At 35.6% G+C, this 25,903-nt stretch overlaps 1 protein-coding gene across 6 annotated transcripts; it reads right to left on the bottom strand.

Annotated features, from left to right (window-relative positions):
* Positions 1–144: 144 nt before the first annotated feature.
* On the bottom strand, positions 145–25,277 carry LOC111634579 (rho GTPase-activating protein 29-like). Of its 6 annotated transcripts, none has more exons than XM_023379386.1 (22): positions 25,227–25,277; positions 9,188–9,398; positions 7,241–7,381; positions 7,091–7,166; positions 5,507–5,564; positions 5,379–5,436; positions 4,878–5,009; positions 4,308–4,372; positions 4,125–4,235; positions 3,975–4,055; positions 3,664–3,900; positions 3,477–3,593; positions 3,271–3,410; positions 2,991–3,201; positions 2,731–2,919; positions 2,520–2,657; positions 1,532–1,588; positions 1,329–1,453; positions 1,170–1,250; positions 965–1,101; positions 753–897; positions 145–683 (listed from the first exon to the last, which is right to left on the bottom strand). In XM_023379386.1, the coding sequence occupies exons 2-22, from the start codon at positions 9,273–9,275 to the stop codon at positions 329–331; spliced, it is 2,742 nt and encodes a 913-aa protein (XP_023235154.1). In that variant the 5' UTR covers positions 9,276–9,398; positions 25,227–25,277; the 3' UTR covers positions 145–328. The 6 variants fall into 6 exon arrangements, with proteins under 6 accessions (XP_023235154.1, XP_023235150.1, XP_023235151.1 ...); XM_023379382.1 differs by lacking the exon at positions 25,227–25,277 and adding an exon at positions 13,853–14,132; XM_023379383.1 differs by lacking the exon at positions 25,227–25,277 and adding an exon at positions 13,853–14,132 and having other exon boundaries at positions 753–894.
* Positions 25,278–25,903: the final 626 nt, after the last annotated feature.

Below are 25,903 nucleotides of genomic sequence, written 5' to 3'. Positions count from 1 at the left end.
TTTTACGTTGATATAAATATATAGTTTATTCATATTTAGTTGTTTTCTACACAAGTTCAAGAAGGACTATGTATAGTTTAATTAATATTGCAAAACTCAAACACAATTTATCATGTATAAATTTACTAAAATATCAAAGTGCTTATATACATTAATTGCCTGTTTTCTTCGTGAGAATAATGTAAAAACGAATATATAAAATTCATTATGCTTATAAGTATGTACATAAAAATAAAATAAATGAACGTAGAAAAACTGTACAAGAAGATCGGCGGTGGTCCCGATTATATGCGGTCGTCAATGATATACGTAATTATATATACAAGAATCACACGATACAAATATTGGTGCCACATTCGTATGGATCCGAATTTCTTCCAGAATATTTAGAATCTTCTTGGTCTTCTAAAAATTCCGTTGTTAATGAGATAGAAAGAGGAACCGTTGGCTTTCTGATTCCAGCAAAATGAACCTCAGAAAGGTTATAATATGGAAGACAGGAATTTAAAGATATGGTAGATAGCATATCTTCTTCAGGATAGTCAATTTTATCACGCATTCTGAATTTTGTATGAGGTTTCACGTTTTCATATATGGCATCGTTATTTCTATTTCCTTTGTCGTGGGCATTCTTCCTATCGTAGGATGTTGTGTACGTATTTGAAGGTGGGAGTTTTGGCTGCCTGAAATGTAAACGTGTCAAGTTGATGGCGCATAAAACTCAATGGATTACATAAGGATGAAAACTTTACCTTTGCAAGGACTGATATCGCGAATCTTCTTTAATGGTAGATAGGAAAAACACTCTCTCATTTGTAGATGTAACGCACCAAGAACCTCTTCTGTCAGGAGAAGCCATCGTACACGATATTCCTGAAAGATCTCTTTGCCATACTACTAACGAAACAAATTACATCAATATGGAATAATGTAAAACTGTCAAAACGTGATGCAAAATTCTTACCTTGTTCAGTTTTTTGCAGGTGTTCTTCATGATTTCTCTCCAATCCAAAGAGATCAGTGGAATACGTAATTAGAAGATCGATGACTCGTGTTTGATGTATGGTATCCATCAGACACGAGATGGAATTTGTATCGTTTCTGTTGATAGAAGGAATATTAATTAATTCTAACAAAAACAGGCGATATCGCATGAAAATGTACCATACCTAGTTCTCATGAGCGTTGGTCCAAAGACAATACCAAGATTGCTAGATGGCATGTTGTTGAATTCGGATAATTTGGCAACCCTTAAAGTTATGAAAAATTTAAAAGGATTAACCGATGAAATACATTTCTTATGAAATTTTTATAAGTTATATTATTACCTTTTTAAATGATTGATTAAAAATGCCAAAGTGACATAATGAATGGGAGGTAATCGTTGAATTAAATTCTGTAATTTATCTAGAATAACTTCTTCGTTTGCTTCTTCTTTCTTCGGTGGATTTTCCTGAAATTGTTTTGTTTATTATAAATTTAAATATAAAATTTATCACTAGAATTATGCATATCACACAGATAAACCTACCTTTGCGATTTTTATAAACTCTGAATATAAATTATAGGTTAGCAAGGGTTCGGGTAACTGTATGTAAGAAAAATTAATTGAAAAAAATGTATAAAAACATGATGCTCGCGAATTATGACAGTTAATTGACAATATAAGTACTTGTATAAATAACAATACAGTTTATATAAAGGATGTAATAAGAGGAAAGGCAAATACTTTGACAGATTATACCTCACATGAGAAAAACTCCACGAGGGTCCACCTCATGGGATTTTTCTGTTGCTGTGAGGAATCATCTGCATCTCCCAATGGAAATGAATGATTTCTGAGAAAAAGACACAAATACCAGTAGAGGTATCAAAATTCTTTTCACACCTCCAACTGCATAAGCCTACTGAGTGTACTGAGAAAAGGTACCCTCCCGTGATTAACTTATTGTCCCGATAAAAAAAAGGCTGTCACAGTTATCAGAGGATAGGGACTGACTTCGAAGAAGTACACACAGTTTACTACGTTGTGCCCAAAAATAGGGTGGCCACTTTTAGAAACCCTCTGATATCATCATTCCTTCCTGTCATGGATATCGGAAGCAACATTAATACTTGTGTCAAATACCTCTGTATTTTTCTTAATATTAGTAAACAACATATTCGCATAGAACTTTTTTCATGTACTACTCCCATACATTCACCTCCTGTAGTTACCTTTCCTCCCGATACAACCTGTACACATGATCATAAGAACTACGAAACTTTGTATTTCTTATATCTTCCCATAGATTAACGAACAGAAGATAAATTTCAAATGAAGTATGTGTTTTATGATTTCACATAGTAACGATTAATTTGAAAATCAATACACCAACGACTCTCATAATACATTTCAGATGGTGTTTAATTCTGATCGAAGAAATTATATACAATATAACCTTTGAAATTTTCATCTTCTCCCCTCTTAAATTTTATCAATTTTTATGGTAATATGATGCAAAAATTGTTCAACATACCTGTCGAAAGTAGTGTTTAAGAACACTAGTAATAACATTTATAGGAACTTCAGTTAAATCGACTAAGTCAGGGCCATTCTCGAACATTTGGCAGAGAGACTCTACATCCGATTTAACTCCGGAGACTCTATAGAGGCCCTACAAATATCAAAGAAGAATGAAAATCGTGTAAAATATAATTATAATCGAGCTTTTAATCAAAGTAGTATACCTTACTGAAATAGCCTCTTCGTTCAATTTCGGAGATACACTTTTTTACAAGAAGTGGTATAGGTTCACCCGTCTCTTCGGCCTGTTGAGTCAAATCGACTCCAAATGTCGTCATTTTGGGACGTAGCCGTTTATGACCACACTGAATGACTAGAAATTCCAAACACTTTTTGTGACAGGATAATGCACACTGAAAAGAGTTAAGCAATCTTCAAACCGCATTGAAGCAGTGTTTAGCATTAAAACTGAGTGTGGACATACCTCACTGCATTCTACGCCCTGAAAGTACACATAATTTTCACAACGACGACATTTTGAAGGGGTTCTTAATTTTCTGAACGTATGCGTTTCGGCAGCTTTCGAGTAACGATTGCGATTAGTTTCGTCTTCGGCTTCACTTAAAGATCTCCTCAGTTTAAACGTGTGACCATGTGATTCCCAGTTACCCGAATCGTTTTGAGAATCACTACAACTGAATAGAGAAATTATATTTTATAATAAGCAACCGTTTAAATCCTTAAATATGTATATCTTAACGTACTTTTCCTCGGGTATATAAGGCTCGAAAACAAACTGATTCGTCCGTAATGTTCCCTCATCAGGCACAGGTAATTTTTTTATGTATTCTGCATATTGCATACCAAGTTCATAATCTTTGCTTCTTACGCAGAAAGACTTAATCTGCAAGAAAAAATTCAATATTGACGATCTGTGATTCTTCTGTTTATAAATAATAAAAAAACATACCTGCTCGGGTAAAGTAGAATACGTATTGAACTGCAATTCGAAGTAGTTACAGGTGAGAGTCCTCATTATGTTATCGCATTGATAAACCAATTCTCTTACTTGATGTAGAAGATTCCTCTGAAGAGATTATACTTAATACGTATTGAAACTATCAAAAATGCGCGTGTAAATGTCTGGTTTTACTCACTTTCACTTGGTTCAAGGCTTTTTGCCTTTCGTTAGCTTCAACTACACACGCTTTGTAAGTTGTTTCTGCCTCCATGGCTTTCTGCAAAGCATCATCTTCTACTCTTCTCTTCTTCTCGACTTTGCCATTGAGTTGGCCATTTTCCACTTTCTGTGCCAACAACTTAGCTCTAGAATATTCTTGATTTCTCTGGATATACATAGCTTTCGATCTAGTTAAATTATTTATTGCTTCGTGCTAGAATGAAAAATCGACATCTAGGAATACAAATGACTCCGAGTGTGACTTAAAGTGTGGAAAATCATACTTACAGTTTTCTTCAACTCTCTATGCCAGACATCTTTTAAGTGCTTTCTAACCTTTTCGACTTCGCTAACTTGTGCTGCAAGAGGCTATTGAATACATTTATAAACAAAATAACATATCTACATTAAAATATAATTAATTATCAATGTTCATACCTCAATAAAAATCTGGCCTTGCAGTTGTCCAGCAGACTGCAAGCGTATAGCGGCGTGTTCGATATCTTGATGAACTGCTGAAGAATATATAGAATGGAACGGGAGGAAAATCTGTAAAAATATTATAATCTATAATAAAAATTATTAATAAAGTATAATTAGTTATGGCATGAGACCGCTTACGTGTTCTTTGAGTGCCAATTTTGCCGACTGCGCCAACTTTTCCAGCTGTTGAGCATACTCCACTTCTATATGACGTTAAACCATACAAATTAATTAAAATATCTCACAAATTTTTAATTAATTAATTTTACTAAATCATTTCAAGGACCAATCAAAAGAATTTTTAGTTTAAGAGTTTTTTCAAGCCTAATCCCGTATCATTTAGGTCAATGAATTAATTAACAGTGAATTTAAATAAAGTAAATAAATATAACGTTTTGATATTAAAAATAAATAAATATTCTTGATTAATATTTATTTAAATAAATAAATTTCGAAACATAATTATGTCGTCACACTTTTCTATTTTTTTTCCTCCACTAGAGGGTGTTAAATAAAATCCAAAGGATTCAAGAAATATAAAAATGCGCTCTCTAGTGGAAATAAAATTTCTACGAATGTGACGTCAGAATTATATTTAAATTTTAATAAATATTTAAACGTATGAATCAAAACTCGTTTTATTCTTATCGACGTTTGAATTATAAGCATAAAACTAAGAATAAATATTAAAAAAATGATTTTTCTTACCGAATTGGGTCCTTCTTTCAATGTAACTGATGATGTCTTTAGCGTACTTTGACCAGAGTTTTAAGTGGTGAAGGGCAAAGTCTACACCTTCTTTAAGCTTCATCAAATTGATATCCTTATCGTCTGGGCTGTCTAAAAGGGTTAAAACATATCCTGTATTTTATATAAACATTTAAACACGTCTTCTTTTAACTTTAAACTTTGTTTATACGACTGTAATCTAATAAATCACTCGGTCACACCGCCCAGGTATAAAACACGGCGCTGTGAAAACCGAATTTAACTAAATTTTCGCCTCCTAATTCATTATTTAGGTCATAAACTCCCGAAATTTTTATTATTTTCTATGAAGTTCCGGGTCTTTATTAGCAATTTTCTCTGCTCTTATTATCTAACAACGTGTCGGGATCTATCGAGGGAGTTTCTCACGATTTTTGGATAGGTGTAAGGCCCATACAAAAATTAAAACCCAATATCTTAGGGAAGTAAAGGTATTCTTACCGCCATCGTCCAGGTCAAATGCAGACTCTTCGTTCATCAGTGCAAAGTTTTCGCAAGACTGAAATAAGAAACACATACTCCTGACACAAGAGTCTCCATGATAATGGATGTTGAAGAAAATTTCATACCTGTGACTTAACCAGGGTGGGACGTGAAGTTGACTCTTCAGTAAAATATTTAGATACCCTGAAAAAAAAAAAAAACAAGACGTTCGATTATCCTGTTCTATACTTTCTATGTCATTATACAAGTTCATTCGATGCAATTTTACACATCATTAGACACACAAAAAAAATTTCTCTTCGCTACAATATCCTGAAGTCAGGAAAAAAAACCTGTATTTTAAAGGATTTTTCACTGTCATTCCTTTAAGAAAATAACCTTTATTTGCTTTTTTATAAGGCAAAACTTATTGTGAAAACAGAGATTTGAAAGTGACATTTTGTAAAGGTTTCTTGTACAGTCGACCCCCTATAACACTGTTGATTATTCCGTTTTATATGAATTCCATGTTGTACGAGTCACTTAGATATTACAAATAAGTGTGCCGGGCTGTGAACGGCTCACATATTTGTAAAATCTAAGTGACTCGTACAACATGGAATTCGTATAAAACAGAATAATCAACAGTGTGTGTGGAGTAGTTTTTTTTTAACTAATTGTGTGTGTTTTTACAAGAGGAAAGGCCCTAAAACTCGAAAAATTAGCGATTGAAAAAGACGTGCCCGAAGCCACATTATTTAAGGCTAATTAGGGCCCTGTATACGCGAGAGCATAAGTAAGAATTTAAGCAGAAAAAAGAGCCTCGGAGAAAGTCACACCTTCCAATAAAATATTTAAAAAAAGACTTGGTAAATGGCTCATTTCATTAAAAAGAGATATTCATTAACGAGGGGTGAAGTTAAAAATAAACACAATAAAAGCTCCTTTATCCAATTTAACGATTGTTTAGTGCGGGTTAATGTTTGTTTACAGGTTGAGGGCGAACAAAAGGAAACGGATCGCTGTTTTTGTTCCCATGTGGGTCGTTAAGGTGGAGGATTTTTCGGCCGGGACACGTGATCCAAGGGGTGTGTTTTTTTTTTTGGACCGAGTTTCGCTATTGTCGAGCGAATTAACCGGGTCTGTTTTGAATGAAACGGAAAAGCTTGACTAACCAACTCGAATTTTCTTCCTCGATACGTTATATTTTCGAGATAATAAGCTCGTAAAAATCGATAACAGGAAGTTACAGAGTATAGTCACTGACGGTGACGTACGAAGAGCCATCACGTGACGCCTCCCTTCCCCCCGGAGTTACGGCCTTAACAGCAGGCGTGCCTCAGTTTTGTTAGCTTGTGTAAGGCATCATCAAGGATGTTTGACTAATGGCGGAGGTCACAGTTCGAAATTTGCAGCTTAAATTTGTTCTGTCAAATTAAAATTCGACAGAACAATTGAAAAACTGATACTTTTGTCTCGAATTACTGTTACGTATCTAAGGACATAACCAGATAAGATCGACCTGTGACGTTACTTTAAACGTGACTCACAGAGTTGTTCAGTCACGTAACTCTTGCTTATAATTCGATTTAAATTTCACGAAATTCGTGACTCGTAAGAATGGCGGCGAGTCACATGACGTTTCTAAAGATGGCGAGGAACATTTCTCTAAAATCTCAAAACTTATGGTAGGGAAATTAGGGATTTTTTATGAAATATTCTAGACTTACCTGTTGTTAAATTCTAGGGAGAAACGTTCCAGAGCAGCTAACCATTGTCTCGAGTCTGGTTGTCTGGTACCGTTACCTGTTACGTCACGAATGAGTTTTAAACATAACCATTCCAGTTAAGGTGTTACGGGAGATTTAAAAGTGACTTACCCTTTGACAGTTCGGCTAAGGTCTCTGTGGCAATGAGTAAGTTGTGTGACTGGAAGGGTGGCCACTTTTCTGTGATTCTGCGTAGGATTTGTATCACTTCGGCAACACCAAGGAAAGCATTGGACTGCAACATCTCGTGTCCTGTAAATACAATAAAAAACACGGGTCACACACAACGTGTACAGTTTGCTTGTCGAAAACAATGTTATTACCAGGATTTTTCGGCGTAACGCTTTTTGCTTTAACGGTCCGCTGCGATTTCACGTGGTATAATATACGTGACACGTTACTACTTACTTACGTTTTGTGATCGGGTGTGACGCTCTGTTTCATTAACAGTATTGGCTCACCTTCACGTATATCGTATGCAGCACTTTATTTATTAATAACAGGCTTATTTCGGACACGTGTCGTGTTGTAGTTTAGTATGTACAGGCACCTGTCAAGTTTACTAAAGTGACAGGCTAAGTTTTGTCACGTGTTACGCCGTGTGTTAATAATAACAGGAAAAGTTCGATCACGTGTCACGTTTTGATTAGTATATTTGATACTGTCACGTTCTATAGGGGCTAGTTTATATAGTGTCACGTTATATACGGGCCGGTTTTAGATACTGTCACATAACAAGTGTGTTAAAACGTAGGGTTTCGTTCATAGTCACATTAAACTGATTTATTCCGTTCCAAATTAAAATTGTTATTGACAATATCTGATTACGTAATTGCCCTTTTTTACGTCACTTTTGACCATAGACAAGCCTAATCAGTCACGTGTTTGCTTTAATTGTCGCGAGACGAAGAGCGGAAAATCGATTCACGCGATTCAACGTCACGTCACATCCGTCGGACTCGCGTAACTAACTGTAACTAACGGTATCGATTCAGTAATTAAATGTATCAATTACGTAACATCCGGGCTACGTCACGAACAGTGTAAAAAAAACACAATCAGTTTCCAGTTCATTCGAATAACACGATTTGTACGTATTTTGTATTGTAACGAGAATGATGTAAATCACGTGACCGAGAGCTCTCGATCTCCGTTTAGTGTTACGTCAATTTAACGTCACATCCGCATTTCCCCACGATATAAAATGCTCAAAAGAACCCTTTTATATCGACATTGTGTATTCGGCACACACTGAACAAAACGGTCACGTGATCGATTTATCAAATCCTCCTCTTCAGTAACTGTGTGTGTAATTACTACCCCCCGCGGTGATTTGTTACCTTGTCGAACGACGTTCGATAAATAGTGCATTGTACAGTAGAAACGGAGGGTGTACAAAGGTTATTGTACTGGTCGCGAGCGCGCAACCCATTTTGACAGCGAGGTGAATGGAATCAATAGTAAAACAAAGTGCTAACGTCACAGCTTCGTTGACGTCACTTCTCACTACAGTTTGTTCCTTTCGAACACTGGGATAATCGACAACCCAGTGTTCGATACCTACGCGATTTTTTAGGAGCGTGGATCTAGTTAAACCTCACGCGATTGTCGTACGTCACGAATTTTGTCACTTTCACGAAAATCACGATACGATCATGTGACTTATAAGGAACTAGGGAACTAGTTTAGGGTCACATGACTTTAGACTAACGATGGGTGTATAGTCACGTACTCCATTGAAACACGACGAACGTGACGTCTCGAAGTCTGGCGGGGTGGCAATCCCTGTAAACGTTATCTAAAGTGACGACACACGGAGTTACAATACTCGCGCACTCTATGACATTCCGTAATTTGTCACGTAGCCACTTCAGAAAATAGTGACCAATTAACGTCACTTACAGGCGACACCGAGTCTAGCCGTTCCGTCACGTTAACGGATGTGACGGGCAGCAACCACGTGACTTAAACTAATAACTGAGTAACTGCCTCTCATCCCCGTTACGCGATCACTTACGATAAACACGAGGCTCAAGTGTTACCTGCGTTACAACTTACCATTTCTCTGATATTGACTTATCAGCCGTCCCAAACTGCACTTTAAGTGGGTCACGTCTGCCAAAATGTCCTCCTTTTCGTGCGTCATGTCGCTCTTTACCAAATCGATGTCACCCTCGCTGGTCACAAAGCTTGAATTGCTGTATCTAGACAGCGTGTGATAATGGTAATGGCAACAATTGCTGTCGTAATCATCGTTTCCCCTTCCGAGCTGTGGGAAAGGGAAGTACGAAATTAGTCACGTGCATCAACTTTCTCAACAGGTGTTACGAATAAAACGGTTACGGATGTCAAGCACCCGATATACCGAGTCTAGCAATCACGCGGTAAACACTAAAATACCTTTTAATAAAACTATCTACGTCATACGTAGCTGGAGGGTAGAGATCAAAAACCTTGTCTAGAGCATACACCTTTCGATCTACACACCTGTGAGGTCAGGCAAATGACAGTGTGTCTATAAACAGAACACGTAAATAATACACGGTGTGACTTAGCAGAAGAAAGAAACAACAACGACACAGCTTCGTGTTTCTTTTCACACGAGTTAAAACAAAGGAATTTATGTTTACCGTAAGAAAGATCATTTGTTTCGTGTGTTTTGCAGTCAACAGTTTCATGCTACACGCGACATACAGCACCAAAGTAATTTTTTTTTAAAGAAAAGGCCTGAAACTTCAAACTAAAACACTAAAATATAGCAACTAAGGAACAAAAATTTTGAAGTAAACAAAGATTTAAGCCACAGTGACCAATTGTAAGTGAAGAAAAGGAGAATTTAGTATTGAAATATAACTGAGTGCAAAGTAGGAAAAGTTGCAGAATATCAACAATTAGGAGTGTTTCCTTCTTTAAAATAGTTGCATAAAACGTAGTAAATATAATAATAATAGCAGAAATCCAGTTGGAAAAGTATAAGAACGTTGACTCTTGTGTTTATGTTCTTGTGTTTTGAAATATGCAAATCGCAGCTGTTTATAGTATTTCGCTGTCAAAGAACTAGTTCTTTGACTTCTGTTTGCAAAATTCTACAATAAAGAAACACTTTATTTTGTGGACTTTGATTCGTACATTTGTACAAACGATAGAGGGTGATTAGTAGTTAAAGCACCCTTATAGAGGAGTATTTACCAGACCCAAATGCACGCCATATCTGGAATGTGCGGAAGACAGTTCCTTAAAAATTAAAGTTATCGAGAAAATTCACCGCTGGGGCCATTTTGGCGCTGCAGACAACTCGAGTTATCTTTGTACAACCGTTGTTTCCATAAAACAGTAGAAAATTAAGAATGACATTACACTAATTGCGACTACTGTTATATACACAACGTGGCTGCAATTCGTATTCTTACGCTAAAGAATCTGCATTTTCGTTGCTCGCAGCGCCGAAAGTCCCCTAGTGACGAGTTTTGGCACCAATTGTATTTCTAGAAATTCATATTTTATGCTTTTAAATTACGTATTTTTAAACGATTTTGCTGTCTTTTATTCAAAATATTACAACAGACTTGTATTACGTCTGTTGTAAATTATAAGAGACAGTATTATTGAATAGAAGCATGCAATATTCATCAGAATGTTTGTAAATAAGAAAGGATCGTTGATTAGGGCGAGGGAGGGAAGAGTATTTTTATCTGTCTGTTCTCAGATAGAATTACTCCTCCACTTCTAGCAACTGTTGGGTCGACGTCCAGGAAATTCTTCTTTTTTTCTTTCTCTACGCTCACTTTTTTCTCTTCTCCTTCTCCCCCTTTCCCTATTTCGTATTAATCGCCATTCTTCCGCTTTTAGTGCAGTCACACCGTGCGTTAAAACCGAGTCGTCACACCTAAAAATGGCTCTCTATTAGTCACGTGTTAGAAGTAACCCCCCTCCTGTGCGTAACTAAATAAATATTTTGTTTTAGTTGACGTTCGATCGCTTATTTTATGTTTTTTTCTGTTAACGAATGCGTTACAACGGGGTGTGTCTTCGACCGTCTGTTAGCCATTAAACCACTTTTCGAGGTCAAATTCGTAAAAAGTGCGCGCGAATATCTGATAGCATCGGCAGTAAATGACTGTAAAAACGTATTATCCAGGGTAATTATTATTATTACGCACGTATACCTCGTCTCGTGGTTATACGTGCATAACACTTAATTACCATAGCTTCAGTTTTCGAACTAGCGCTATGGTAATTAACGCTAAGGACAGACTTTATACTTATGGTATAATAGAATTTAAACGTTTATATTGCATATTTTGTCCTTATGTTGCATATTCTTTTGCTATGGTAAAACCTTAGGCACTATACTGAATAAAATGTCGAGGAATCCCATAAAGTATAACTGTATTACCATGTAAGTTACTATAATAATTACTACTATAAACCATGCTTTTATAAATAGCTACCGGTTTATGGTAGCAATATAAACCTTAACCCCATTATAAGTTATAATGTAAGATATAGTAATATAGAGTGGTGAATAGAATTTAATTATAGTCGCTATATAGCTAACATAGATTATAATTATGGTTAAATACAAGAACATACTCATCATTAGTCTTATTTACCTTTATAAATTTCAGTTGGAAACTGTTATAAGCATAACTTAGTATGGTTAAGGCGAGTATTTGAAGTTCTGCAAGTAAATTAGCATATATTTATGGTAATAATATATGGCTCTAGAAGCATATTTATGATCATGCACCCCAGATTATTATGTATAATTCCCACGAACCGATATAATTCTCATTGAAAATCGTTACACTGTTACGCATTGTATTTTTAAGTAATTAACACAGATGTGGCTGGAAAATTTAAAACAGTTTAGAAATGTGATACCAATTAAGTTACGTCCAGTAACACGTGTTACTATGGGAGATAGTATTTACTTATAAGCGTTATGTTCCAGTATTTCAGATTCTTTTATTTTCGTATTTTTTTCTATGTGCTTATATATTGTTTCGTAGGAGAGCCGTATTAGAAAGAGTATCTCATTCACTACTGTACTTGTAGGAGAGCTGCAAGTATCTAGAAAGAGTAGCTCATTCACCATTGTAAAAGAGCTGCAAGTATATAGAAAGAGTAGGGTCAAATGCAGACTCTTCGTTCATCAGTGCAAAGTTTTCGCAAGACTGAAATAAGAAACACATACTCCTGACACAAGAGTCTCCATGATAATAGATGTTGAAGAAAATTTCATACCTGTGACTTAACCAGGGTGGGACGTGAAGTTGACTCTTCAGTAAAATATTTAGATACCCTGAAAAAAAAAAAANAAAAAATGTCAATGAGATGCAGTATCTAGGAATTTATCTTGACAAGGCCCTTACCTGGAAAATTCACTTAAATAAAATCCATTAAAAATGCTTCAAATAATAAATAAACATTTGCAAATATCTCGTAATGTTTGTTACAAATCCAGAAAGTTAATATATAAAGCGGCAATCGAACTGAAATTACACATTACAGAAATAAAAGGAGCTGCAAGTATCTAGAAAGAGTAGCTCATTCACTACTGTACTTGTTAGGGAGCTGCAAGTATCTAGAAAGAGTAGATCATTCACTATTGTAAGGGAGGTGCAAGTATTTAAAAAGGGTAGCTCGGTCACGTGATACTAATAGACCCGACACAGAATAGGGTGGGGTGGAAGCTGACATTTTTTTCCTCTTCTCGCATGGCTTCTGCATTCGTAAATGGTGACGAATGCCAGTCCAGGGAGTGAAGCAACCCCCACAGGACACGAAAAACATTCCCCGGATAGAATAACACCAGAAATCGGGTGCGGGACATTAATGGGAGGTCTCGTTGGCATGTGCACGCACAACCGTGCAGTAGGCGGATGTCAGCCATTTTTTTTTTGTCCCTGTTACGAACACGATATCTGTGGCCATATGGTTAGTTCAAGGAAAATTCTTGACTCGGGCCATTGTGCTAACCAAACTGCAGCGATCTAATTACAACGCTATACGTCATACGGGGTGTTAACCGTTACAAGATAAACTTCTTCCAACAGAGTCATTACTGTGACGTCACCGGCACTCGTTGTTGTTACTCGGATGGCGAGGATCTTCGTGTGACACGCAGAATTATGCAAATTACTGTACGTTATGCAAAGATTTAAACGGTGGTCACGTGACCGGGTGTCGTTATCGCAAAGACGCCGAATGTTAAAGCGTAACACGCGATGACACAGTTATGACACACAAAAAAAATCGTTTTTGAGTGTGACGACATCTAAGGATGAAATTTTAACATTAAGTCATGCTAATTTACAATAAATAATCGTTAATTGTTGACATTTATGAGGTCCTTTTACTTATCTACAGTATAATAAATAGAAGGCCTTTCTAGTTCGTTATGCAGACTTATCTTGCCTTTCCACCTTCTTACACATACAAAATAAGGCCTCTATAACTGTAATTAAAGGATAAACAAGCCCTTCCAAGTCATTTACAGAGTGGTATGGTTTAGCCTTTGTAACTTCTTGTATACAACAAACAGACCGTTTTACTATTCTAACCCCCTGTTAATGCCTTTCTATTTCTATATAGAAACTAAGCAGCGATGAATATGGGTGAGAACATTGGAAAACGGAGAAGAAGCTTAATTGTTGGTAATTTATTTATACACAAAGTTAATTGTTAATTGTTAACGAAGAATAAATAAATCGTACCCACCTGCTCGAAGAATTCTCTCCATTCCGATTTGCATTTCTTGACCCTGCATACAAAGCAGAGCGATTTAGCTACATCAAACATGTTGCCTTCGATAGGAGCATTCACTATCCATCACCATACATCTGGACACCCAAAATTCCCAGTAACGCAATGCCAAAAAATGACGAAGTACAATCCCTGCCCCCCAAAAGAGGTCTGCCAGTTTGTCAAAGTGGTTAGTGTTGCTTCCCTAGTCGAGTGACAAGGTTTCTCTAGAAACACCCCACGCCATTGGTCGCCGTTCTAGTGAAAAACTACTGCTTCACACCACTCACACGAGGCTGAGTCAACCTCGTGGAAGGACCAGTCTTCGTCTAGTTTAATTTTACATCACGAAAAGGGGGGTATTACTTATCCTCGTAATTAATTATAATTAACGGTGGTAAATTACACAACGTTGTTTATAAGTTTATAGACTTGGATTAATTAACTGGAGCCAATTTGTTGTTAAAAGTGAAATTTTTCGATGATGAACAGCGTTGTTTTCTTGTTTCTGATAGGGAACAGATGTTTACGTTACAAGATAAATATGCATCATCAAGGGGAAAAAATTCCCTGTTTGATATTTCGCAGGTGGTGTTACGCTTGGAAAGTGATGCATAAAATCTGAAAGACGTAATGTTTTTTACTGTTTTTATTATCTTAAAATATAATAAAATTGAGCTTAATGAAAATTTTATAATAACGGAAGTGTTTCTGAAGGATGAGGTTAGTCACAATTACATTCGTATTGCTTTACAGAGGTTCTGGTGTAGCACTTGTTCGAGAAATTCCGTTATAACATGAGTATTATTCGATATATTTACGTTGTTTGCTTTTGTTTAAGTAATTTAGTATAACTACAAAGAATTACTACAAAGAAATTTGCTGTTGTATCCATTTTATTAACGTCCACAACCATAACGTCCATTTTATTAACGTCCACAACCATAATGTCCATTTTATTAACGTCCACAACCATAACGTCTGGCTTTCTATTTACGTGATTCACAACAAAAAAAAAAAGGTGAAGTGTCATTGTGAAGTGCCACAGCACGCTAATAAATTTAACATTTCCATAACAATTAATGCTGTGATTGTTTTATTAAGGTAAATATAGGCCTACAACCAGAAAGGTACATTTCTATTTAGACATAAATTAATTTTAACTCTGGATAAAACCGTAAAAAAAACTCTTCGAAAACAGTAAAATATGGTTGTAAATTTTCTTCAAATTGCTAATAAAAATTGTTAACTACTGATAAAATGACAATAGAAAAAGTTAAGCAACATGGAAATTGCCATTAAATGAATAATAAGTAATAGCATTTAGTGTCTATTTTAAACCACAGAAGTTATTCTTACAAAAGTTTTCCGTCATTTATGGATTATTTTAGGCAGTATTTATCATTAAAACTCATAATAAAATAGAATAATAATGAATAGTAAAATAGTCAGTTAGTATATATAAGGGTAGTTAGCAGCAAAATGGTAAAAATGAAAGGGTAGTAGCAGCAAAATGGTCAAAATAAAAGGGTAGCAGCAGCAAAATGGTAAAAATTAAAGGGTAATTAGCAGTAAAACGGTAAAAATAAAAGGGTAGTAGCAGTAAAATGGTAAAACTAAAAGGGTATTAGCAGTAAAATGGTCAAAATAAAAGGGTAACAGCAGCAAAATGGTAAAAATTAAAGGGTAATTAGCAGTAAAACGGTAAAAATAAAAGGGCAGTAGCAATAAAATGGTGTGTATGAAAAGACAGTAACAGTAAAATTATATAAATTAAAGGGTATGTGAAAGAGTAGCACCAGTAAATAATAAATGCTAATAAATAAATGACACAAACAATGTAGAAAGGAGGATAAAAATAAACTACGGTTACACTTCGTATGTGCATTAAAAAAACAAATACAAAAGTACGATCGATAGTAAAAAAATAATGCAAGAGAATAAGGAAAAGACCGGAAAACGATACAATGGAATTAAGTATAAGACCAATAAACTATACAAAATAAGTGGTACAAAGGAGCAATAAATGGCCGAAAACAAGGCCAGTGTAATTAAGTAAGACAAAGTGATAATAAATGCCGTAAGAAATTATTAAATGCATGCATCTTTTTTCGTGTAATGTGTGTTACCGAAACGTCATTATCAAAGGTTTTAAATGTGTAAATGCCACGCGATGCGAGCTATTGTATTCAGATTAGAAGCGACGAGACGTACAGAGGCAAGGCAAATCTCTAATTTTATAGATAATAATTTCCGATTCCGGTGTTGAATGGCTGCCAAAAATGTAATAGTTTCTTTCACACGAATATGAAATGTTGCCGGGTGCCAAAATTAATCCATTACTCGGTTGCGGTGACGTCATTATTCGGTTACGCTTTAGTTCAAAGTGAGTGTAATGCCGATTGCTACGGCTTCTGTGTTACGAGAGAGTAAGAATGTTAGCAGTGGTGCGTTATCCTGTGGGCAAAAAGGGCAATTGCCTGTTTGGTGGGGGCCCCAAACCAATCTTTTATAAGAAAGTATACTGTACACGGGTCCCCTAATTTTTAAATTCGCTACAACACGTTACTGAAGGCCAGAGAGAGCGGTGTAAACGTCACAGAAAGGGCGAATTAACACGCCACGAGGAGGGGGTAAAAGACTTAAACGAGCGAGATTAGGTAAAGGAGACGATGTAAAGGAACAGGAAAGACAAAAGAGAGGGTAAATGACATAAATGACAAGCAATTGACAGGGGTTGTAGGTCAACTGCATAAGTAAGAATGACAAAAAGACAGAAGGAAGTATTAAATTTAATAAAACAGGGAACTAAACGGGCAAGTTATACTTTATTGAGAAAAATTGTAATTTATTGAAATTATATTAATTGTTATCGATTTTATGTGTTACACAGCTGCGCGAATAAAGATCATGTTACAGATTTCTTATATATTTACTATCGTGTATGATATTAAAAAAGGTGAGAATTTCGAATAAGGCAATGTAACACTTGATGTTCCAAAGGGGTACCACCTGGAAGGAGTTTTCGCAGCCTATTTACGCGAGGAATGGTTTTATGGTGTCTCTAACTATTTTCTTTTATTCTTATTTTTCTTTTTGACAAGAATAAGTCCAGTGGGCCGTCAAGGTGGACTTTCTTATAAAGAGATGTTTTTAAATCCATATGATTGCATCTATAGTAACCACGAATAGATAGATCTTTTCATGGAACCATCGTGGATCTCTCGTGAGAAGGGTAGATGCTGTAAGTTTTCATCAATACATTTTGAAAAATTTACCAAATGTTCCCAATTTTATTCATATTTGTAAAGTTTTATCAACTCCAAGGGGTCAATACCAACCCCATTGCGAAGCCCCTCTTTAAAGCCATGTGATAGATTTAATATTTAAGCTTATCGGTATATGGAGTATTAGCGTATACAGTATTTACAACTGGACCATGAGTTACAAAGAAAATTCTGACGTATGGATAAGGCATGGAAGTGTATACAAACTATTTTTAGAGGAAATTGGGAAGTATGAAGGTTTGGTTTGGAAGTGATTGCAACTCAAAAAAACAATGAAAAAGTATACATCCCTTCTATCTCGCCACCCCTTGGACTTTCAACCGTCAAAATTTAATAGCATATAAAACTGAAACTTCCCAGAAAGTTTTAGAACTTTACGACGAAAGACAGAAGAGTTAAGCTTCAAAGTGAGTGAAGAAAATTGTGCCTCCCACACACTAATATCCATACATACAGAAAAAAACCCGTAAAAATCTTGGGGGGCTTATTTTCTGATTTCTCTCCATACTTTCCCTGTGTTGTTTACCAATCACCCTTAAAAGTAAGTCAAATCTTATCAGAGTTTCGAGTCTTTAAATTGCAATTATTACGTCACACATAATTTTATCACGCTTTGATTTATAATTTCTGAGTGATTAAAGGTGCCATTGCATCTCACGACTTTCCAGATCTTATCGATCTAACGAATTACATACGAACCATTCATGATAACAGATGTTTGCAATTCACATTATGAGCGATTTCCCCTAAGATCCATACACAAAACTCCGGTTATCGTATACCATGAGTGTCAGTAGTGTGTATGTATATATATATATATATATATATATATATAACCGTATATCACAAACACAAACATCTACACATACAGAAGACCTGATAAATCATTGAGCATTATAAATCACTAGAGTGGTGAAGCAGATTGAAAACCATTTAAATCATACTGCGCCATCTGTTGGTACCATTCGAAATTATTGAAGTAATAAGGTTTTAAATTAATCACACAGTACATACTTAAAGCAGGTCTCTTATAATAGGTAATACAGTAGAGCGTCGTTTATCCGAAGGTCGATTATCCGACACGTCGGTTATCCGAAGGAATTCCAGTCGACAAATTTAAATTTTCGCCAGTGCTGTGGCGCTGTAATCTTTGGCTATGTCTTGGGCTACTCAAATATTTTACGTTTTTGATACTAAATTAACATCTGATGTATAATTTTTATTGTTTTTATATTTTTCAATATATTTATTTTCTGTGTACAAAATAAAAAAATAATTTTTAACGATACAATAGTCTTCGTTAGGCTTAACATCGACGAAAATTCAACGGGAAGCGACACGCAACGGAGAAAAATTTCAACACGGGATGAATTAATATATTTTTTCGTACATAATTGGTTATCCGAAAAATAAGTTATCCGAACAACCCCAGTCCCCAATTGATTCGGATAAACGACGCTCTACTGTATTAAAATGTCCTACAAATTTACTGCTATTGTTTATTGGGCTAAAATTTGAAAAAAAAAAATTGTAGACCTATAAATCCCCATTGTGCTTTGTCTGTCTTTATTACGTAAATTCATAATAAAATAAATCAGCAAAGAGTTGCTCATCTTTTCCGGCAACATTTACAATTTTGGTGATCCTACTGGACATACACACGACCCTTATTATCTCTCCACCCCCTCAACCTGTAACCACCAAAATTAAATATCATCAATCCCCCTAATAAAGAAATTTCCCTGCAAAATACCAGAAATTTTCGACAAAAAGCAAAGAAATGTGTGAAATGTTCTTCTATATGAAAGTAAACTTAATGTTCACTTATGTGTACACGAGAAATGAGACAAAATGTCCGATATCACAAAAGACAAAGACAGTAGTTATAATGCAAACAAATTATGGGGAGTAAACCGAACAGTAACTACATACAACTCTCAAATGAGAAATTCACTACCACCAGAATATACCAAGACCCACAAATTTATGTAATAAATGTCTATCTTTCGGAAGACAGAAAAGGAAGGAAAATTTCAGATAGGATGGATGAAAACAGGATGACCTCAGCAAATACGAACACAGCTCCCACTTTCTACACTGCAACTGCAAAGGGTTGGGGCAACGTCTAGTTACTGAAGAACTAGACCACTGAATAGAGAATTGTGAGACTTTACTTATACCTTCAGGAAGCCATCACAGGTATCTTATCACGGAAATAAACAATTTTTACAATAGGCGAATATACCAATGGGAGAAGAATATGCAGACTGACTAACTGGGATTTATTTAGTGAGGAGTTTGCTAGGAAATGAAAAGTATGACTTCCGAAAACTTACTACAAACTCGAACATTGATTATTATGTAACACATATAACTGAAGCAATGCCATCTGGAAAGTAACCAAAATAAAAAATACCAGTCGAAAGAAAACACCTTGGTGGACAAGCGAACTAGAGAGGCAGAAAAAAGCAGATTCAGAAAGTTAGAAGGTAAATGACCAGAAGCACCGTCGAAGAAAGAAAATGACTAAAAGAAGACTAGAAGCAGGCACTTAAAAAATTCAAAAGAAAAGTAAATCTGAATGTCCTGCCAATATTCAAGCGATTCTAAAAAACTACTTACGCAACAGGACGGCAGGACAACATTACAATTGAAATAAAGGTCACCAGCGGCTGCCCACAAGGCTCGAGGAGAAGGCCAGGTCTCTGGAACCTGGGCTTTGACAGCCTACTACAAAAATTCAATGAAAGGGAAGATACAAAAATACAGGGTTTTGCCGATGATGTCATATTGATGATTTCGGATAAAAACTGCGATAAACTAACAGAAAAAGGCAATAAAGCAACAGGGAAAATAGCTGAATGGAGCCAAAAACATGAACTTCGGATTAATTAACGATAAGAAATGTGAGATACTGGTGAGTAAAAAGATAGGGAAAGGTTAATTAAAGAGACAAGTCAGAATATACATAAACGGGAATAAGATAAAAAATGTCAATGAGATGCAGTATCTAGGAATTTATCTTGACAAGGCCCTTACCTGGAAAATTCACTTAAATAAAATCCATTAAAAATGCTTCAAATAATAAATAAACATTTGCAAATATCTCGTAATGTTTGTTACAAATCCAGAAAGTTAATATATAAAGCGGCAATCGAACTGAAATTACACATTACAGAAATAAAGAAGAAACTACGAATGATACAAAGAAAATTTATGATAAATAGCTGTAAAGCTACAGAACGGGTCCGACTGATGGCCTGTTAGTATTGGCAAACATCCCACCGATTGACCTTAAAGCAAAATAACTTAACTGGGAATAGACATTAATAAAAGAAGACATCAGCTGCCTTAATGCTAAGAATGCGAAAACAAAATTAAGAATGGGTTACCACCCCGAATAGCAATAACATCATACAAGAAATAAAAGACAATCAAATTGAAAGGGTAGGGAACAACGGTGACATGGATAAAGACCCGGCACAAGATATCAATTACGAAACAAACATGGACGAAGAATGTCTACAGAGAAGACCGCTGGAGAGTATTTATGAATGATTCGAGGAGAGAAGAAGTTGATTGTGAAATCTTAATCTTTGATCCAAAGAACATTAAGACTTATCAAGCTAGTCTTAAAATGACGAATTATTGCACAATCACCCGAGCTTTGGGGTATTTACAGAGCATAAAACATCGACAAAAAATTCAAATGGTACATGGTACCTAGAATAATATACACCGACAGCAGGGTAGTTATTCACACCCTCAAAAACCAAAATAGAAGAATTTTACTTGCTTACAAAATAATAGAATTGGCGGCAACAAAATACTCAAATTTCATTTGATTCCGACCATAAAGGCTACGAGGAAAACGAGGAAAAAGGCCGACAGGCTAGCATCTCCGATGCTAGCCTGTTGGCTTTTTCTCTGATGTACTCTACCTTGCTATTACGCGAAGCTGTTCCATCGATACACGAAACGTTCTAAAGCCTCTACGTGCTGGCGAGGAGGAGGTCGGTATTCGCCCAGAAAAGTGAAGTGAGAGTTCGGACAACAGTGAAATCTATAGACAATGTGCGATCTAAGTCCTGACGGGCCTCCTTATACGTCAGGCATTCTAGTCAAAAATGACGGAATGTTTCCCGATCACTACAGTAGGGCAGTTGGACGATGAGCGCAAACGTCTTGAGTGCAGAAACCCGTTTAGTGGGGCCGTGTCGGTGCAGAGACGGGCCAGCAGCGTTTCGGCGTATCGTGACGAGAGTTGGGAATATGGCCAGGGAGCAAATGGCCGGAGGTGATCTCTCCATTTTTGCCTAAAACTAGTGCTGCAGGAATCAGTATAGGTGTCAATGATCGATGCCCGGATGGCCCGGATTAAGTCTCGAGCCATGAGGGGTCTCCTCCAGAAGCCGGATGGATTGCCTTTTTTCGTCGCCTTGTCTGCTGCCTCATTGATTTGTATGCAGACATGACCCAGGATGTACCCGATCTCGATTGGCTTAGGATGCAAACCGAACTAAGTCGATTATTATCGCCAAATCAGATCAACGGTCTGGTCCGTTCGATTAAAAAAACAATGTTCATGCCTGAGGGAGCAACATTTAAAAGAACATCGAACCGCACAATCACATTCTTAATGCATACATTAAAAATGTGGCTGGATGGCCGCGTATTCAAGGTGGGACCCAATCGCTCTGGGAACCCGGAAACGAATCCGTGCAATTTTTCAGGTGGTGTTTGGTCCTAATTTGTAAAGTCCAGTGTCTCACCTATTGTGGACGTTGCCGAATTCAGAATGCGCTTGGTGAAAGAGGCATTTTAGTGCCCACAAAGCGGAAACAGTTTAAAGAGCAATGTAAGAAAAACTGACGGACGTAACTGTATCCCTTAACATGAATGTTTATTATGCCTACGTCACTTTCCCTTAAAAATTCAATTGATTTTTCTATTTTCGAATAAAATGTTAAGTACTTTAAACCCTTCTCAGAGCTGAGATATTTTAGAACATGATTATATAGTAGAGCGTCGATTTTCCGAAAGTCAATCATCCGAATCGTCAATCATCCGAAAGAATTCTAATCGGCAAATTTAAATTTTCGCCAGTGCTGTGGCGCTTCAATCTTTGGCTATGTCTTGGGCTATTCAAATATTTTACGTTTTTGATACTAAATTAACTTCTAAAGTATAATTTTATATTATTTTTATATTTTTCAACATATTTATTTTGTTTGTACAAAACAAAAAAATAATATTTAACGATACAATAGTGTTCGTTAGGTTTAACATCGAAGAAAATTCAACGCGAAGCAACACGCAACAGAAAAAAATTTCGACATCGGATACGTTAAACTATTTTTTCGTACATAAATCAGTTATCCGAAATATCAGTTATACGAACAACCCCAGTCTCCAATTGATTCGAAAAATCGACGCTTTACTGTATTTTGAATTTTTCGAATCAATAGCAGAAAAGTAAATATAAAATAGGCGTTTTTGTCAAACTCTTTAAAAAATTTGAAACAAAAAGAATTACAAAAATAAAAATATATTCTCAATTTGTTGTCCATCATTACGAATAAGGTGGATTTCATATATTTAAATTACCGACCATTATATAATATTAAATAAATGGTGAATTCAATCGGAATTTATTATATACGCTAGTTTTAGTTTATATAACGATTATTTATTGAAATTTATAGAAAGTAGAATATACCTTATATGAATTTCTGGTATATGATTACATACATATCAATTACAGTAGAGCGTCGTTTATCCGAAAGCCGGTTATCCGAAACGTCGGTTAACGGAAAGCATTCCAGTCGGCAAATTTAAAATTTCGCTAGTGCTGTGGCGCTGCAATCTTTGGCTAATCCAATAATTTTTAACGATACAACAGCCACGATTATTATTTTAAAAATTTTACGTTATGCTTAACATCGACGAAATTCAACTCGAAGCGACACGCAACGGAAAAAAAATTTCAACATGAGATAGGTTAATATATTTTTTGGTATATAATCGATTATCCGAAAAATAAGTTATCCGAACAATTCCAGTCTCCAATTGATTCGGATAAACGACGCTCTACTGTATTTACGGACAGAAAATTGATCCATTCTTTTCTTTAACATTGCATATCTATTTCGAAGAATTTTCTATTAATTCACAGAAAAATATTTTTAATAACTACCCGACGTAGAAAGGTAAACTTTGCATTATAAAAGCGTTCATTTAAATGTTAAAATCAGTGGCGTAGCGAGGGGGTGCAAGGGGGTGTATTATGCACCGGGCGCCACTCGCAGAGGGGCGCCCAAATGGTCTCCAAGAAAAAATATACGTGTTTCTGAAGGGAAAGGGGGCCCTACGCTACTGGCTAAAATTTTATGATAGGTAAATGGACACGTAAGCCAATATTACATTTACATTTATGATAGCCTCTATTCTCAGAGAAAGCACGATATGATTGTAAAGGATGTTAAGTTAAATATATATAGGAAATTAAATAAGCAGTATAAATGGTTAATTAGTGAGGCAAAGATTAAAAGTTGGAAAAATTATGTTTCTACTGAGGCTAATCGGAATGTATGGGGATTGCCCTATAAATTAATGCGTGATAAGATAAAGGTAAAAGATATGGTTAATGTTATTAAAAATACAGATGGGTTTTTAATAAATTGGAATTCCTCAGTGAGATTCTTATTGATTTCGTTATTCGTGTCATATAATGCTTTATTAGATATGCCAAACCAGATTTGTGTTATGAGAGATAATGACGCGTATAGAACTGAAAAGGCTCTTGGTTTATTTACGAAACAGGAATTTATTAAGGTATTGAGGGATTCTAGAGGACGTAAAGCGCTGGGAATAGATGGCTTAACATATAAAATACTTAATCATGCTATACCAGTAGTGGGCAGGCATTTACTACAGCTATTTAATTTATGTTTAATATATAGAATTTTTCCAAATAGATGGAAGGTATCGTGAGTAATAATATTTTTAAAGGATAAAAACGAAGATAGATCTATATCGAAATCATATAGGCCTATTTGCTTATTGTCGATTATAGGAAAGATGTTTGAACGTGCTCTATCCGCATGTGGAATACATTGCAGATAGAACATTTACTCAATTCTGTAGTTTACAGAGCCTGGCGGGCCTGTGGTGGGGGCAGCGGCTTCCCGCACTCAAAACCCTATATAAATCTTTGTATATATCGACAATAGTTTATGCTGCTGGTGTGTGAGGCGACGAGCTTCGGCTCCCTTAACGTGAGAAGTTATTGTCATCCCAACGTAAGGTGCTGATTATGGTGACTAGGGCATACCGCACTATTTTATTGCCTGCCGTTCAAATGATTGCAGGAGAGATGCCTATTGATTTAGTAGTTACATTTGATTATTATAAATATCTAGTTAGAACAGGTAAATCTATTACTTATGGTTATATTGAATACCGGCCAGAGAAGTCCGAGTGTGCTGGTCCAATAATAATTCAACAGGTGAAAAATAAATTAATAGAGGAACGGGAAGATAGATGGCAGAAAGAAACTAGAGGGCGGATGACCTATTTATTCCTTCCCACTGTTCAGGAGAGGCTTGGGGCATATTGGATTAAACCAGATTATTTCATAACTCAGATATTGTCGGGGCATGGAGATTATAAAGAAAAGTTGTTTTGTTTCCGGTTGGTTGACTCTCCACTTTGTGAGTGTAGTCAAATAGATACGTTACGTCATTTTATGATAGATTGTCCGTTATATGTGAATTTTAAAAATGATGATGTTTTTAATAACAGTATTTTGAAAAATTCATTTACATCTCTAGTTTGTAATCCAATAATATATAATAGAATTTTTAGAGTTTTTACGCAAATGTTGAAAACAAGGCATGATAGTCGCATTTTACAATGATTTTATATTTTACTGCTTATCTTATACAGGATTTAGCATTTATTAGTGAATTTATTATTATACTAGCTGCAAGAACCCACTTCGCTGGATTTTTAAAAAGTAACGATAGTGAAGATTAAGATAATTACATTATAGCCAATCTTACCCGTTTTCACAGAATGCAAGAATTAGGCCCCCCCGTTTTCAGAGTAATTAGAGACCTGGTCCCGATTCTATTTCTGAACGTCTCCTGTTCACGTCCAGTCAAACGAACTATTTTCAACGTTTCTGGAACGTTTACAATCGTTTTATAATNATATCGTATATTTTAAAAAATAGGAATCCATTTATTTTAATTGTCCGAAATATTTTATAGAAATTCTATAGAAAACAATTAGTTTAATTTAAAATTATAGAATTAATAAAATTAGGTATTGATCGCCGGTAAGTCAAATAGACAGGAACAGCGTATATTAGGACGATGGGGGACAGCCTCTATTCTCAGTCATAGCAGAACATTCCGTGTGCTTTACTGCAATTATTTCGAAAAGTAGACCAGGATAAATGCCATTAAATTTATTTTTTAGGTTTAATGATTGCAAATTTAATGGCTATTTATTCTAGTTTACTTTCCAAACTAATTGCAGAGAAGCACACGGAATGTTCTGCTATGACTGAGAATAGAGGCTACCATAATAAAAGTAAATGTGATATTGGCTTACGTGTACACGATGAATGTAAACAATAATAAAATGCATTAATAATTTATAATGGAACCTTCAAAATGTGTTTTGTTCCATTCTTTGGTGACCAGACGATTACTGTTCGATGCCAGTATTCATT

Source organism: Centruroides sculpturatus, unplaced genomic scaffold (assembly GCF_000671375.1).
Source record: "Centruroides sculpturatus isolate CEXI.00-Female unplaced genomic scaffold, Cexi_2.0 scaffold706, whole genome shotgun sequence".
Classification (NCBI taxonomy): Eukaryota; Metazoa; Arthropoda; class Arachnida; order Scorpiones; family Buthidae; genus Centruroides; species Centruroides sculpturatus.
Note: the sequence above shows the minus strand (reverse complement) of the source record. Positions and strands in the feature narration are given on the sequence as shown.